General features: G+C 39.3%; 1 protein-coding gene across 6 annotated transcripts in view; it reads left to right on the plus strand.

The window, feature by feature from the left end:
• Positions 1-9,122, plus strand: part of Znf608 (zinc finger protein 608) — a 107,177-nt gene extending 98,055 nt beyond the window's left edge. For 4 of the 6 annotated variants that reach the window (XM_021730243.3, XM_021730249.3, XM_021730246.3 and 1 more), the window contains 5 exons: positions 1,158-1,575; positions 2,148-2,320; positions 4,550-4,703; positions 7,376-7,460; positions 8,047-9,122. In XM_021730243.3, the coding sequence (XP_021585918.2) occupies positions 1,158-1,575; positions 2,148-2,320; positions 4,550-4,703; positions 7,376-7,460; positions 8,047-8,053 (837 nt within the window). In that variant the 3' untranslated portion in view covers positions 8,054-9,122. Of the gene's footprint in view, positions 1-1,157; positions 1,576-2,147; positions 2,321-4,549; positions 4,704-7,375; positions 7,465-8,046 lie in introns of those variants that run through there. The other 2 variants (XM_078048240.1, XM_078048248.1) reach the window with 2 other exon arrangements.
• The last annotated feature ends 8,329 nt before the right edge of the window (positions 9,123-17,451 follow it).

Here is a 17,451-nt window from a genome sequence, read left to right on the forward strand (position 1 = left end):
TTAAGGACTCGGATGTATTTCACCTAGGGCTTGAGATGCCTGGATTTCTGTTTTACATTCTGTGTTAAGTGCCCAAAGCAGAGCTCAGTGCTGAGGTTTGTGAAGAAGGTGAGGAGGTTTGGGTGATGAGTCTCAGCAGTCATCCCAAAGAACAGTCAGCCAGCCTAAGAACAACTGAAAACTGGTCACCATGAAATCACACGTGTGCTAGCACTTTCTGTCATGGTTCAGATATCCTGACTCACTGCAGCCCTGGGAGCATTAATTCTGGTATTTCCCAGCACCAATCCCCCAGTGCCTATGCTTAGACAGTCCCTGGTGAATCAGAATGAGAAACCTTTCCCCATGCCCATTTCTGCAGAGTTGGGGGGTGGACTTAACTTGGATTGTTCACCCAGGATCTGAATACCCAATGGGTTTATATCATGAATGGGATGGGGATCGCAAAGGTCATTAGGATTTTTAGTTTTCCCTCTTCCAGAGGCCTAAAAATCAGGCTGTTGCTTCATAGGCTACATTAGAATAATACAATTTAGGGATCTTATAGATGGCTTTATTTTATAATAGAGAAGCCATAATGTGTGCTGTGACTTTGAAATTTTGTTTTGATTAAGACATTAGCACATAATGAGAAGTTCCAGTATATGAAGCCTCAGCTGTGGTAGGTGGAAAAAGTATATTAGGAAAACAAGAGTTCTCGTCCTCCTAAATGATGTTAATATCTATAGTAATTACTTAAATCTACTATTATTAGCTTGAATTTTTAAAATCATTTTTTTACCTGTGTGAGATATTAAAAAGGAAAATGAGGATTGGATTAAATATATCTGAGGGTATTATTTAATGTTGAGAAATTATATTTTAAAGGCCCACCCTCAAATTCCAACAGACCTGAGTTTGAAGCCCTGATCCACAACTGGGCAGCCATATGACCTTGGTGTTACCTGAATTTTAAAAGCTTTGGCTTTATTTTATCCATAAAGGATCATGAATAACCCCAGATATTACTAAGTTATGACAGAAGGAGGAGAGTAGCACATTATCTGGTACATACATAAATGTTAACTCAGTATGGGAGGTAACAGTAATAGTGCTGCCATAGTGATTAATGGGTTTTCTTAAAAAGTGAACAAAACTTCTTTTTTTTTTTAAATTAGGATCCAGATTCAAGGACATGGCATCATTATGTGTACCAACCCAAATATCTGGATCAACAAAAGTCAGAAGAACTTGAGAGAGAGAAGAAATTAAAAGAGGACAGTCCTAGGAAAACTCCTAACAAAGAGAGTGGTGTGCCCAGCCTTCCTGTATCATTAACAAGCATTAAAGAGGAGCCCAAAGAGGCCAAGCGTCCTGACTCTCAATCAATGGAAGAGAATAAGTTGAAAAATGATGATCGGAAAACACCTGTGAATTGGAAGGACTCTCGGGGGACGAGAGTGGCTGTGTCCTCACCCATGAGTCAGCATCAGTCATACATACAGTACTTGCATGCTTATCCTTACCCACAGATGTATGACCCCAGCCACCCTGCATACCGGGCTGTTTCTCCTGTCCTAATGCACAGTTACCCTGGTACGTGACATGTTTTGGGTTCTAAGTATGTTGGAGGGAAGAGGCTCTATTCAAACATGAGCTATTAAAAACTCAAGATAAATTGGAAGCTTCAAGAGTGACATTTGTTTTGCTTGTATTTTTTAATTGCTTAAAGTCTTAAAGATGTAACTGATTTAAATATAAAATTTTATTAAAAAAATGAAATGTCAAGAGTCTTCTGCTGTATCTTCCATAGTCTCTGATGGTCTGCTGTTAGACTGACAGTTACTTTATTGCCTATGAAAATATTCTAAGCACTTACTGTCATAATCATTATAGTTACTATTCCTTTCACTTAAGCAGACACATAAATGCATGAAGTGGCTGTAAGCTCAATTTTGTTTATAACCTCTGTTCATCAGGATGAATTAACTGCAGAAGAAAAATCAGAGAACCTCGATACAGTTTAACAATGATGTAGTCCATTCTTAATGTAACCCCTTATTTTAAGATCTCTGACTCTTTTCCCAAATTCATATAACACAAATGACATTTTTTTTTTTTCAGAGACTAGCTTGTAACTTCATGTGGCATTTGTCGTTTATCTGCAGGGGCCTATCTCTCTCCAGGATTTCATTATCCTGTTTATGGGAAGATGTCAGGGAGAGAAGAGGCAGAGAAAGTCAATACCAGCCCCAGCATCAACACGAAAACAACCACTGAATCTAAAGCACTGGACTTGCTCCAGCAGCATGCCAACCAATACCGCAGCAAGTCTCCTGCCGTAAGTCTGCTTTTGTTGCCATTTATAAGGACTGTGTTTTGGGGTAGAAAGGGGGAACAAGCTAGAGAACAGTCTTGAAATAGAAATGGTTTTGGAATCTAGCTGTGATTTCAGGATGCTGCTTTATCCTTGGTACATAAAAAATAGAGTGTTCAAAAGTCAGATGTTTTCACACATAAGGGACAGGTGTTGTTGAAGGCAGGTATGGTGGTAGTGAGCTTTTTGTTAGGTATACTTTTAAATTCATAGGACCTGGGCATTGGTGCAAAGTATTACTGATAAAATATTTTAAAAAAATAACAGAGGATGCTATTTCAGAATAGCTTTGTAACTAAGTACTTCTAACCACAGGCCTTTGACCCATTGGGCAAATTGAAGGGTTGGTTTGTTTTGGTACCTGGGATTGAACCAGGGACACTTACATTATCCCAGCCCTTTTTATGTTTTTATTTTGAGATAGGGTCTTGGTACATTGTCAAGGCTGGCCTCAAACTTGTGATCTTCTTGCCTCAGCTTCCCATGCATCTGAGATTATAGGTGTGGTTTACCATGCCCAGCCAAACTGAACTTTTGAAAAATGTTTTCTTTGGGCACAACTTTCAAAAATCAGAGTTTTCGCATAATTTTTCAGATGCCCTCTTAAGACTATGGAAAATCTGGTCAAAAATCACATGGGAAAAGTAGCCCCATGGAGACTGTATGCCCTGCTCCCCCTCAATGTATGTAAATGAAATCTATCAATTCTTTATCAATCAAATTTGGTTTTAGCCTAATTATTTCTGTAGAGATTTGAGCTTCTGACTCCTTCTGTGGATCTTTGGCATCCACATGGTCAGCATTCATGGTCGGAGCCTCATTCTGAGCAATACTGATGGTCCAAGACGCGTAATAACTGTTACTTTTATTCAAACACATATTTGAGTCTCGCACAGTGTGAAGCTCATATGCAAGTGTGAGTCCCTTGGCTAATGAGTGAGGGCTGCATCTGCTGGGTTTTTTTTGACCTTGATTCATTGTCACGTTCCTATAACTCCCTGAAGTAATACAAATAAATGTCTTTGTGAAAGAGACTCTCACCTAAAAAAAAAGGCAACTTCTAGTCCTGGAGACTGTTGAAAAAGAGACTCAGAAAGAAAATGATAGTTCTTGGGTGGGAAAAAAAGAAGTTTAAAGTCTAGTATCTGCAAATCTGTCAGACACTGTATGGAGAAATTAAAAAGGTGAATTATGAATCCTTTTTTGTGAATCTTCCTTCTAGATTTTTTTTTTCCAAGTGAGAAAGAGAACTTTAGTGAAAGGGTGCTTAGGTTCTAGAATAGAAATATGTAGGAAACAAATCTTTAATCAAACTTTTATTTGGGAGAACTGGAGTTTCTTTATGAATGTTCAGAAATTGAGAAGGATATTTCAGAATGTGGGAACAGGATGATGGATTCCTAGACGGCAATCCCTTAGAGTCTTTGGAAAGTGGTTGCAGACCCACAGGGGTAACAAAATCCCTAGATGCTGAATGAGGTTCTTTATATAAAATGGCATAGTGTTTGTAGACATTGGCGCATCCTCTTGTGTGCTTTTAAGTCAGCTCTAGATGGCCTATAATATCTAATATCTAATACAATATCAATGCTATGTAAACAGTTATTAGGCTGTGTTGTTTAGGGAATAATAGCAAGTCTGTGTATATTTAATACAATGAATTTAAAAAATGTTTGATTGAAATTTGACTGAATCGCTGGATGGAACCCATGATTATGGAGAGCCGACTGTATTTACTGTATATTGACATACGATATCTGGATTTGTATTTTCAGTGGAACCAAATGGATACAGTTGTTTTAAACTATGAGATAGATTCTCCCTATGAAGTATACAAAAAATATAACTAGAAAATATGACCTGAAATAGATCTCCAAAACTACTTCTTTTCCTTGATCTGTTTATAAAAATTATTGTGGAAAGACAGGTAGATTGGATGACTGAAATTATCAGTCATTTGAAAAAAAATATTGATGCTACTCAGCTTACCATGGGTGGAGCAATTCTTTATTGTTGTCTCAATGACAGTGGAAACTAATGCATGTCTTTTGAAATTATCTTTGATTAATACAGAATTTTCAGTATCTATATATCTACCTAACACAATATTGCTGAAGGGGTGCAGGTGGTATGGTATGCTTTCTTGTTATATTTTGAAACATGACGTGGGGAAATTTCTCTGTTCTATTTCAGCCTGTGGAAAAGGCCACAGCTGAGCGGGAGCGAGAGGCAGAAAGGGAACGGGACCGACACTCGCCCTTTGGCCAGCGGCACCTACACACACATCACCACACCCACGTTGGCATGGGTTATCCGCTAATCCCTGGTCAATATGATCCTTTCCAAGGTCAGCAGCTCCATCATTACTGTGTCTTTTTTCAGTGTGCTTTGGAAAACAGTTGCTAGAAACTACCTGTCTCGGTTTTAAAATAAAAACATTGAACTTTGAATTAACGTTAGCTCTGGGGAGGATTCTTAACACTTATTTCCTAGCATTTCCTACGGACACAGCTAAGGCTGTTCCCACATCTTTGTATTCTATTGAGACATGAAATGGCTACCAGTTAATAATTGTCACTGGTTGATGTTATCGGAAGCTTACTGTTATCTCCCAGGCTGAGGGTGGCGGCCAGTGTCTGGGGCACTGAATATAACAATCAGAAGATCAGATACCGACTTCAGGGAAATTGGAAAGAAAATGAGGGATAGTGAGAGGCTTTGGTGAAGTTTTTTTGTCCTGATATCTGTAGGCCCTTTAAGTTGTTCTTTTCCCATGCAAGTAATGGGAGTGAGGTGACTAAGTTTAACATTTTATAGTGGAACTTAAGAGCTCTTCACAATCCTTCACACTATGACTCTGATCAAAGATGAGGATTGAGAAAAAAGGTTTTGTTTTGTTTTTTTGTTTTATTAGTGCATTATAGTTATACATAATAATTGGGTTCATTTTGACAAAATCATACATGCATAGAATTTAATTTACTCCATTTCAATCCCTGGTGATACCTTCCCCCTTTCCTTCTCCTCCTCCCTCCCCCTTTTCCTCTTTCTCTACCCTACTGGTTTTTCTTTCACTCATTTATTTTTAATTGATGCTTTAACGATATACATGAATGTGGAATCCACTGTGGAATAGTTATTCATTCACATAGCATAGCAAAGAGCCACAGAATTGACACAGTAAAACCATCAGTCCAGGGGGTATTTGTTGAGCATGTTATTATTTCTCCCATTGTTATCAGTGGGCACCAGTATTGCCCTGGAGGAAGAGGCTAGGCTGCAGCACTCATTGCTCCAGAAATGTTTAGAGTCAAATTGGTAGGAAAAAGAGGTTTTCTTCAAAGCCAGCTTTGAAGGAAGATAGAAAAAAAAAAAAACGTATTGTTTCAGAAAGCTCCATCTTCAGAATCTCTGAACACTAGGGAAGGCTTTGAGGCAGCAAAATGGGACAAAAGGAAGGAAGCAGACATAGATTTAGTTAGTCTGTGCGGCACAGGCCTGGGGAGCGGGCAGTCTCCACTTTCAGCCTCCTTGGTGCACTAGGCCACAGGGAGAGCCCTTCAGCCTCCATTCTTAGCTGCATTATGTGGTTCTCAGTTCAGAGGACCCTTCATATTCAGTCTGTTTTACCATCTTTGTCTCTCAGAGGAGGTTGTTCACAGTCTTTACCAACAAATCCACCCGCCTAGGGTCTGGCTGTCTTGTCAGCTCAGATTGTCATTTATGACATACCATAGATTGCATGGACTTAAAGAGCAGACACTTGTTTTCTCATAGGTCTAGGGCTAGGCATTGGAGATCTAGTTGGGTTTTTGGTGAGACTCTCTTACTGGCTTATACCACATGGCCACTCCACTGGCCAGAGGCAAGCATTCAGGTGTCTGTTCTTACAAGGACACTAATGCCATGTTAGGATGAGGCCCTTAGGACTTTATTTTACTTTTGTCACCTCCAACTAGGCCCTGTTTCCAAACACAGGCAAATTGTGGGTTCAGGCTTCAACATAGGAATTTTAGGAGGATAGAATTCAGTCATTAACAACGACCAAGTTGCATGTTACCTGCTATATGCATGTAAAATAATATGTTTATAAATGTAAAAGGACCGCTCTTTATTTATTCAGCTCTCATTGCTTGGTGTCAAGCAGTGGTGTTAAATGAGAACATCTCAGTTTCCTAAACATCTTGTATTGATTGTGATAAGAACTTGGAAGAGAAAGGGATTTTGTTTCTAACACATCACAATAACAGTGACAATAATAACATAGAGAAAGTGACAGCATATGAGTGAATATGCTGTCACTTTCTCTATGTTATTATTGTCACTGTTGTTGTAATGTCCTAAATTATCTTTGGGCAAGAAAAACATGTCCAAACAAAGTACACAAAAGGAGAGAGTAATCTTCCCAAGGTTTACTTTGTTTACTCTTATTTTGCCCGGGACTGTTTTCTGTAGAATTTAGAAGAACCTGGGTTAGGCTACTTAATACCTTTTGGAGCTGTTATGGTCTCTGCTACCTTTGTCTTATGGATTAAGACTAAGAACTTCTAAGTTTGATTTACTGAATCATGTACTTTGTAGGATGGAGTATGGCAAATCACTGGGAAGAATGTAAAAGTGATCAAAGTTATTATAAAGTATCATATTCTAAGGAAGCAAGTAGCATGACTTTTCTATAGTTCAATGTGACTTTTGATTCCTTTTGTTACTTGGTCCCTATTATTTCTCCTGAGCTTCCTATTCCAGGACCCATGCAAACCATTTAGTGCCATGCAGAGCTGGGGAGATGGAATGCTCTATCCTCCAATAGCTATTAAGGAAACCACAGAGGATTCAATAAAGGGATAGTTTTGGGTTAGACCAAGTGGCTTCTACTCTGTCCTTGCTGCATGAAACATTTCATGTGTGTGTTTAGGAAAGGACAAATTGCTGCTACTGGGTCTGCAGCCTTTGCCACTGGGCCTGTATCTACTCTTTATCTTTCTAAATGTCACGAAGACCCCACATTTTTTCGCCCAGCAGGCTTGACCTCTGCTGCCCTCGTTGCCTCTCAGCAGGTGGCTGCCCAGGCATCTGCATCAGGAATGTTTCCTGCACAAAGAAGGTAAATATCCTTTATGTTTGCAGTTATTTTTCTAGACAGAGAGACATTTTAATGTTTTTGAGGAAGCAAGTCCAGGCTTTTCAGATGAAAAACAACTCCCTGTTTTTTGTTTTTTAATTCTTGTAATAAATGGGTTTATTCAGCTAGTGGATTCCTGGTACAACTAAGGCTCCAGGAACTTCATTTTATAAACCTAAGATGGATTGGTAAAGAGTTGATTGGTTCTTAGGCAGTTGAAATTTTCTTAGTTTGTCCTCACAACTTTGTTAAAATGACGGTTGTTTTCTCATATTTACAAATAAAATTGCAAATAGAAAACTATATTATCCTAATGCTAAATGTTTCTTCTGTGATTTTTAATCACCCCTTAAGTTATTTTAAGAAGGAAAATAGTTTAAGGGAATTTCATGACTAATATAAAATGAACATTTTTTTCACAAAATGTACTGTATAGCTTGCTTTTTATTTGCTTTTTTTCCTGGAATTGAATCCCATAAATGGAATAGACTCTAAGTTTCAATATTTTTAGGTTTTAAGTGTCAAATGTTGGTTGAACTCTATGCTAATATATGCTTTTCTTTTGCAGAGAATAACAGGATTGGAAGTGTACGGTGTCATGTGACTGGATCACATGGGGAAGCGCTTTATACAGACATCAGTTCCATGGTGTTAATTTGAAATGCCTTAATGGCAGGCAAAAACCAGTCATTTCATTTTTGTAAATTACAGATTTTATCACAGAGTAACAAATGTTGCTGTAATTAAACTTCTGTTTTATATATATATATACGTATACATATCTGTATATATACATATACATATATATATATATACATATATATATATATATATATATATATTCTTTACTTTTTGTATCAGTAACCAGGCTCGCACACACAGGGTCTGCTGCCAAGTCGCAAACCACTCAGTAAAGGAAATAAAAAAATGTATTTGTCACGTTGAAAAGTGTTAGCCATGAAAGGCTGCTTACTTTCTTTTTCTTTCCTTTGAAATTGTAAATAAATAATGTTATGTATCAGTGTGCCTGAACCTTGCATATCCTTCATATATTTCCTGTAAGCCCCTCAGAAAGGCAAACTGTGATGATGACACTTTGGTACAATTTAGATGTCTAATTGGTGGCTCCTGTTAAAGACGCATCAGTGTAAAATGTTCCTGTAGTCACTGTTTGTACTTGTGTATTGTGGAAAAAAAAAAAGAAAAAAAAACTTTTGGAAGGCATGGGGTTGCCAGTACCACAAAAACTGTGTTGTATATAATGTAAAGATTAAAACGGGGAAATAATGAGCATCTGTGAATAATGAGGTGTCATTTTTTGATAATCTTGAATGGCAAATAACCCAATAGCCTGCATACCAGAGACATCTGTGATTGTTCTATTACTTGAATAATCCTGCAGTCCTTTTTTCTTCTTCTTCTTCCTCTTTTCTTTTTCTTTTTCTTTTCTTTTTTTTTTTTTTTTAATGTTTACAATTATCCAGTTTTAGAAGAGAGACTTTAACGCCATTGCCTGGTTACTTGTTTTATGCTGTAATCTAGTTTATTTTATGTAAAATGTATATTGAATGCTTTCCTTTTTTATACCTGCCTTAAATAATTTGGCAATCAGAATTAAAAAGGTTTTGTTTTTTTTTTTAATAACGTCTTCTTGTCTGTCTCGTGTTATTTCTTGCTGGCTGTTAGTGATGGCTGACTTTTGAAGAAAGCTTTCCTAATACTATGAGTACATGAGACACAAAGCAAAGAAAAATTTTCTTATGCGATACACAGGCATAGTAAACAAACTGTATTTCATTCAGTGAATATATACAAACTTATGGTGGGGTATTTATTTCAAATTTGGGATGTATCACTACAAACCTGTAGGTACAGGTTTCGTTAGCAGGGAATATTATTCCAAAGATGTAAATTTTATGACATGTGGATAGTAGATAAAACATGTAAAAAAGCTGTCCTTAAATTGATTTACTAGAATGTTTTATACCAAATTTTAATGGTTTCCTCCCTTTTTCTTCTTTGCTTCCCTTTCTCGGTCCCTCCCTCCCTCCTTTCTTTCCACACAACAAATAGCTATTGTACACCTGTTCTATTCTAGGCATTGCACAGGGTGCTGGGATATGTTGCAATGAACAAAGCAACAAAAATTCCTGTCCTCATAGAGCTTGCATTTTCTAATGAGTAGGGTAAACATATATATATATATATACACACTATGCAAAGTTAGGCAGTGGATAAATGCTGTGAATAACAAATGAGGATGGCGGGTGGGGATTGGTGAGTAGATGTGGGAGTCTGGATGAATAGAGCCTGAGAAGACTTCACTAAAGGGATGACAAAGGGGGTCCATGCACACTACTGGAAGAAAAGCAGTGCAGCAAGATGGAAAACCAAGTGCAGAAGTGGGTCCTTCAATGGGAGTGTGCTCTGTGGGTTTGGACAGTTGATTTCATTGGTTCATTCCAGCTGTAAGCTCTAAGTGTTTATGGCTATTGTAATTGCTAACGACAGTTCTACTGCTTGGTTTACTAAAAAGTTCTTTAAGTTGACAGAATGTGTTGTCCTATAATTTGGTTAGTTATTCTTTAAAGATCTTTGCTTCACAAATGAATTGATATTTGCAATTGAAAAGAGATGTTTCCTCTGCTTTTGAAAAGCTACCTTAAAGTATTGGCATTTGCTTCTTCTAGCTTTACAAATCCACTCTATGTTATACCTCATAGATTTTAGTAGGAAAATATATTTTTTTCTAACTTTCAGTGTATTTTGTTTTTGAGTTTCCTTTATATCATCATTTATAAAAACATTGTTTATGCTATTTACTCATACACTAAGAGCACTTCACATATTTTTCATCTTTTTTTTAAACTATCAAATTTTTTTAAAAATATGTATTTTTTTAGTTGTAGGTGGACACGATATTTTTATTTCATTTTTTAAATGTGGTGCTGAGGATTTAACCCAGTGCCTCACATGTGCTAGGTGACTACTCTACCACTGAGCCACAACCCAACCCCCCCCAATGTTTTTTTTTTTTTTTCTTTTTCAGTTCTTAAACCACATCTTGATATATTCTTCAGGACTTTTAAAAATTTGTTTTATACAGCTTAACAAGTATGTTTCCTCTGTTTAGAATACCATTTATAATGTGTGACTCTGTCTGTAGTCTTTAGGCTTCTTCAGTCTCTGACCAACCCCTTAATTGCAGAAACACAGGAGCAGAACTAAGGTCAACTACATCTTCCCCCAATGAATCATCATGTTCCTGTTGGTAACTGGGTGAACTTTGGATTCCTGATGATTTCCCTGTTTTCATACATGCATATGCACAGAAACCAATCATACTTTTCAGCTGCAGAATGACTGGATGTGTATTTTTATTACATACCAGCTTTTAATCACTTCTAGTTAGGTGGTTAAATAGATAGGATTATAAATAGGTGCATTAGACCATGCTTAACTCTGCTACTGTAATAAACGGGGATGCTGATAAATGCAGAGAGATACATGACCAAAAAGCACAATGTGATTTGAATAGTTTTCCCCCTAGGCTTTTACTGGAACATTATTCATGACTGGTTTACATTAATCACTAAATGAAGTTTTGTTTCTTCTCTGCACTGTTACAGTGTTATCTTTGCTGATGACAACATGAATTGCCAAAGGCCAGAGCTTGTTTATATTATGTGTGCCATTTCTCCGGCTGAGTATAGAGTCAGTACCAAATGGTAAATTAAAGATTCCCAAAAGACAAGCATACTTGGCTCCATTATATTACTATGATGAATATGCCATTAATACGCTTCTAATTGTTTTACTTTTATAGACATAAAATCAGTCCCCTTAGTGACTAATAATAGGGTTTATTGATTTTACTAAACATTATTCATTCCAGGCCTGCTCATATCAGCTTGTCCTGAACATATGCAAAAAGCCTGCAGTGCTGACACAGTGCAAATTAACTTCATGGAGAAATGAGAGTGAAGAGTTGTTTACAGCTGTGGTCCCATTGAATACAGAATATTAAAAACAAGGTAATAGGCTCCATATAGAACCATTTATTCCTAGATTAGAGTCTCAGATGGCTTTTTCATGGAAACTTGCCATTGATGTTCAGCCCAGGTCATTAACACTTAACAGAGTAAAAAGGCTGGCCTTATGCATTGGCTCTGACTGTGACCCTGATTTAGTGTGGTTTCAGCCCCAGAGTCTGTGAGTAACCAGAATGAATAGCTCTGATTGATACAGGATAAAACAGCAGTTTAAATGATAATTACTGGTCATTTCATTCCCTCTGACTCAGAAAAGAGACAAGACAGGCAAAGCCATTTATGATTGTTTTTGTCACTAACTACAGTCATCCATTCCCTGCTTCCTGCAGTAGTCAAGAGTCATAAATGCTGCTTACTTTCAGTTAACTTTAGGACAGGAAGCAAAGACGCATTCTGACTATTAGCACAGCCTCAGCCATGAATTCTTCTTTGCTTTTATTAACAAAATCACTCTTTCAAGCAGGGAATGGGGGCTGGGGATGTATCTCAGTGGTAGAGTGCTTGCCTAGCAAGTGTGAGGCCCCGGGTTCCATCACCAGTACCGGGTGGGAAATGGCTATCAGCCTCAGCACTACTGATGTTGTTTTATACCAGATAGTACCCATGGCATGAACCCCAGAGAAGCCAGTAGCCACTTCTCCATCAAACTATGAAAACCATCTGGTCATAGGAATTCTAGAACTCCTGCCTACCACCCCACAGGAAGACTCCTGAGTCCTCTTGTTCTTTGTTGCTTCAAGAGGTAAAAAAAAAAAAAAAAGCCATCGCTGGCTCATGGTAACCACATGAAAATAAAATCTGGATGCTCATTTAACCAACATGGATGAAGTTGGTACAGATTGCCAGCTTTTCAAAGAGAATTAGAATAAATGAATGATTCAGATTTTAACATAATTAATAGTTTCCATAGTTTGAAATTAACTCAATTTAAAAAAAAAAAAAACGTATCTGAGGGCTGAATTCAGTTCATAGCACACAAGTTTACAATGCGATTTTGTATTTGTCCTCAAAAAAACATATTTTTCACCCCCTGAAATGAAGACTTAAGAAGTTGAAAAACTTGGAAAAGTGAGTGATTCTTAAGTGAGCTGCTGGGATTAAACTTGGATTTCCTTCCCACAGGGAGAGTCATTTATTTCATATACAGGAATAAATTTTGAGAGATTCTCAGAATATTTCAGTAAAGAATTTCACTTAGACAATTTGAAAATAAAATGAAAGAAGCCAAAATCTGATATGTAGAGAAAATTAAGTTCTCCAGGACCATTGTGAGCACAAGGCATTGACAATGCCCAGAGGCCTATGCAGATTCAGGGACCAGGTTTATGGCCTGACCATATTGTCCTGACATACATCAATTTATTGTCATGCACCTTTCCACATGGAATGGCAAGTAGTGAGATGAGACCAAAGTTTTCACCTGGGTCCGTAGTAGATATGCTGACTACAGCACCTGCTATCCAGGTGAGCATGGGTGAGACCTTGCTTTGTAGGCAGCCTCATGTAAAATGCAGCTGTTCACCACCTCTGCAAGAAACTTAGCTCTTAAAGAAGGGAATCATGATACTATAGCTTTCAGGGGCATCCAACCCTCCCTCCTCATTTTCAAGCCAACAGTTTTTACCTTAGGCATCTGAAAGCAATCGTTATTGCTTTAGTCAGAAAAGTTCAGAAATCAAAATCATCAGGTATTGACCTCCAATGACTGCAGAGGTATTTTCATTTTAGATAGTATCACATCTTATTCAATTCACTTGAATCCCTCTTAAAAGGATCCTTGACTACTTTGGGTCCATCCAGATAATCCTGTATACTCTTCCCTTATCAAGGTTAATTGATAAGCAATCTTAAGTTCCTTGTCCCATGTAACCTAACATTGATAGATTCTGGGGATTAGCATGTGAGCATCTTTCAGCAGCCATTGTTCAATTACATCCTACATAATTTTCTTTTTGTCTAGGACATAATAACAATAGTTATTATAATAATAAAATAATAATTATATATCTTATTAAAATAAGGTAACTGGCATAGTAATGATCATTATACTAATAATATAGGGTATTAACTATGCACTATTAACTAGGCTTAGATATTGTTCTAAGCACTTTACATACACCAACTCATTTAATTCTCATAACCCTATTTACTACTTCTCTGTTAGAATTGAGAACACAGAAGCTAGGAGTGACTTTATTTTGTTCGCTTCGAGGGAATATCACAGGTTGGTAATTTCCAAACAATGGAAGTTTATTTGGTTTCTGGTTCTGGAATCTGGGAAGTCTGCAATTTACAGACTATATCTGGCAAGAGGCTTCTTTCTGCTTAATATAAAGCCTCACATGGGAGAGAGGGAGAGGAGAAGGGGATATCTCAAGACAGCCAACCCATTCCTGTGGTAACAGCACAAAACCATGCTTAGGGCAGAAGTCCCATGACCATCACCTCTTAGAGGCTTCACCTCTCAACACTGTTGCCCTGAAGGTTAAGTTTTCAACACGTGAACTTGAGGGGACACATTCAAACCACAGCACCAGGCCAAGTCCTTTGTCCAAGTTCACACTGCTGTGTCACAGAGGTGGGATTCATGACTACTATACTATGCTTCTCCCGGAAAAGGATCATGAACTCCCTTAGGCTTTCCCTTAGGCTGCTGCCGGAAAAGGATCAGGAACTCCGTTAGGCTTTTAAAAGCCTAAGCATCATGAACTCCCTTAGGCTTTAACCAGCTTTTCTTTGTTAAAGTATTTATTACTTCCAAAGGGTCAAATGAAGAAAATATAATCTGCATCTCTAGTCTTCTGTTAGACAAAACTCCGGACAGCCTTGCATGGGGGAAATACCCCTCTCTGTCAGTGCCTGTCACCCATCCTGGCTCTACTCCACATTCAGGCCCAGGATTCCGAGAGCCCAGAGGGTCCTCCTCGGTGCATTGCTGGCAGAGGTTGCTGGAAGTTTTACTTTCTTCCCCATTGTCATGGTGGCCCTTGGTTTCTTGAATACTGCACGGATCTAATAACTAGGAGCTCAGAAAACAAGGGTTGGGCTTGATGGCAGCCAGTGCTCGGGAACGTGTCCTGCAAGGTGGCGGTATAGCTGGATGTTTTCAGCTGCACAAAGAAGAAACCATGATTCAAACTGCCCTCAAGGAAGTGTATTCTCTCCCTGAACACTAAGGCAGGAGCAAGTTGAGCTCAGGTTTCATCCTGTGTGCTGATGTGATGGCTCAGCTTATCGAAATACTCCACTTGTTTCTCCTTGCCTTTATCCACCTGTTCATGGTCACGGGAGCTCTAGAAGACCTATCCAGAGGAGAGGACAGTGTCTTCCTGTGTGTCTGTCTTAGGAGGGGAGAAACCTTTCTTGGTCACTTCCTTGGTCCCATCCTGGCCACACACTCTTAAACTATCACCAGTGAGATTTCCATGACTTTCTCAGACTAAGAAGGATGAAACTTTGTCCCTGGGTCACACATGGGAAGTGTTGAATGTGGCTCAGACCTAGGGTTCTGTGAGAGCAAAAGTTGAGATGAGTGTCTCAATATCCAACTCATAAACCTTTCCTGTGGGGTGAAGGATTCTCCTGTAGTCCTCCCTGATCCTCTTGGGATATAAGTCTGGGTGTGGGCCGGGTGTGCGTGAGAAGTGGCAGCTGTTTACACTCAAGTGAAACTCAGCCCCTCAATTATAACTGATTCTCCCTTAGAGAATCTGATGATTGGGCAGAATTAGGATAGTAAGGCACTCATGGCATGAGGCTCCACCAAGCAGCCAAAGGAATATGGAGGAATGATTCAGAAACCCACCACATTTCTTTTTCATCTCTTACGTATATAGTTGAGTAAGACTGCTGATGGGAAGAAAGGGACTCCCTGCTGTCATGCCAGCACACATACATACACATACTCCTTTCCCCCCTGCAGAGATTCCTCAGAACTTAGATCCTATAAGAAAGACGAGGGATCTACCGTCTCCCCAGTAGAAGGAGGCAGCAGGGATGCCTCCAAATCAGGCTGCCTCCAAGCTGAGGGCTGAGAGAAAAGAGGAAATCAGGACCAAAGAAGAACAGAGATAAGATTAGGAAGGGTGGGGTGGACTGAAATATTAGGGCGGGTAAGCATTGGGTCCTGGTATACCAAAAATGGAAAGATAAACAAAATAGACCACTGGCACAGGGAGCGTCTCCTCACACCAGAAACAAAGAAGATTCCATGAGGAGAAAGAGAAACAAGGCTTAGGCTTAGAGTTAGAGGCTTTAGGTTGAGAAAGACCTTGTCCAGGTCTCAGGAAACAGTCCTGCTACTACTGGAAGAAGAGTAGCTAGGGAACCCCTCAGTACTTGCATGGGGAAATACCCCTCTATGCCTTTGTCTACTCTCCATTCTGAGAGAGAGAGCAGAACTTGTCTAGTAGGGAAGAGGATAAAGAGTGTCCATAATTTCTTGCCTCTCCTCCACCTTGCTGGATTCCTATGTGCACAGGACTAACATGCTCACATGTGGAAGAAGGAAAATCAGATGGTATCATGCAGAGATCCCTGCCTGAGCAAGCAGTGAGCTAGTGCCCATCTGGCACATCGGTACTTGGAACCCCTTGGAGTGGGATTAATTCCTGCAAAAGAAGGAACTTGGAAAGTGGGTAAACAGGACATGAGACAGTATCCATCCAGAAAATATTTCTTGAGTATCTACTAAGATCCAGGTTTGCTTGAAACAAAGAGCCCAGATACTGTCCTCTTAGTTCTTATAGTTGGGCAGTCCTTCCCTCTCTGAGAAGCCAAATGTTTCTGTAGAGCTGAGCAAAGCAGAACTCTGCAGACCTGCTGTTGGCTGAGAAGATCTGATGTGAAGACAAGAGTTTACTTTGAGACTCTGCTGTAGAAGTTCCCAGGTGCCTGTATGTCTGCTGCCCGCAATCCCCTACCAGCCCCTCTGTGGCAAGATATAAAAAAAGTTCAATAAAAGATGGATTTTTTTTTCTGAAAATAGTGTGATGACCAGACTATATCCCCCAGTCAGGCTGCCTCCAAGCTGAGGGCTGAAGCAGGGTGAGTCATGGGGCAGGGGGACCCTGGTAGACAGCTCAGGGGACCTCTGACCTAGTAGCACAGTGAGGTTGGCATTAACTGGCCACTGGGGAACTACAGATGTGCCAGAGGTAGGAAGATGTGGTGACTTATTCCCCACCCTCACCTGGAGTCCTAATCCCCATCTGAGTGGGCTGAAGAATCAGATCCAAAAGAAAGCCACACAGCTGGGATTCCCCAGTGCTTCTTGGTAATCAGGTTGTAGATGATTTTTAGCTTAAGAGTCTTTGTATTGTGGCGATGCAGATTCTGGCAACCTGTGGGAATGGTGGACGTTCTTCTGACTGACTTATAGGTAAGATGTGCTGAGGGTATGTAGGTGACCAAACCACATTTCCAGGTTAGCTGAAGGGACTTCTTTGCATCATCCAGTGGTGGAAATTAATGGACTGGTGCTGAATATTAATATCATATTCTCTTGGAAGGCCAAATATCTCTCATCTTGTCCCACTTAATGTAAGCAGCCACATGGGCTCTGCAGCTCTTTCCGAATGCGTGGCAGGGCTCACCCACACACTTCTGCTTACCAGTGCCACCATGCATGAGCCAAGGCCTTTTCAGTTGTCAATAATAGAAACCCATTCAAACAAATTTAAGCGAAATGAATTTAACACAAAAACAGAGCCTTATGGTAACAAGAGTAGGAGGAGTACCCGAACTCCAAAAGGGGCTGGTACAGGGACTTGTGAGCTCTTCTGGCACCTTGAACAGCCTCCCTCCTTTTTCTCTCTCTCTTTCTCATGTCACATCTTATTGTGTCCATTTACTCTCCTTCTTTGCCTCTTTCTTCCTCTCTCTACACACTGACTCATTCTCCAAGCACATATCCTCCCCTG

This window comes from Ictidomys tridecemlineatus, chromosome 1 (genome assembly GCF_052094955.1).
Source record: "Ictidomys tridecemlineatus isolate mIctTri1 chromosome 1, mIctTri1.hap1, whole genome shotgun sequence".
Taxonomy (NCBI): Eukaryota; Metazoa; Chordata; class Mammalia; order Rodentia; family Sciuridae; genus Ictidomys; species Ictidomys tridecemlineatus.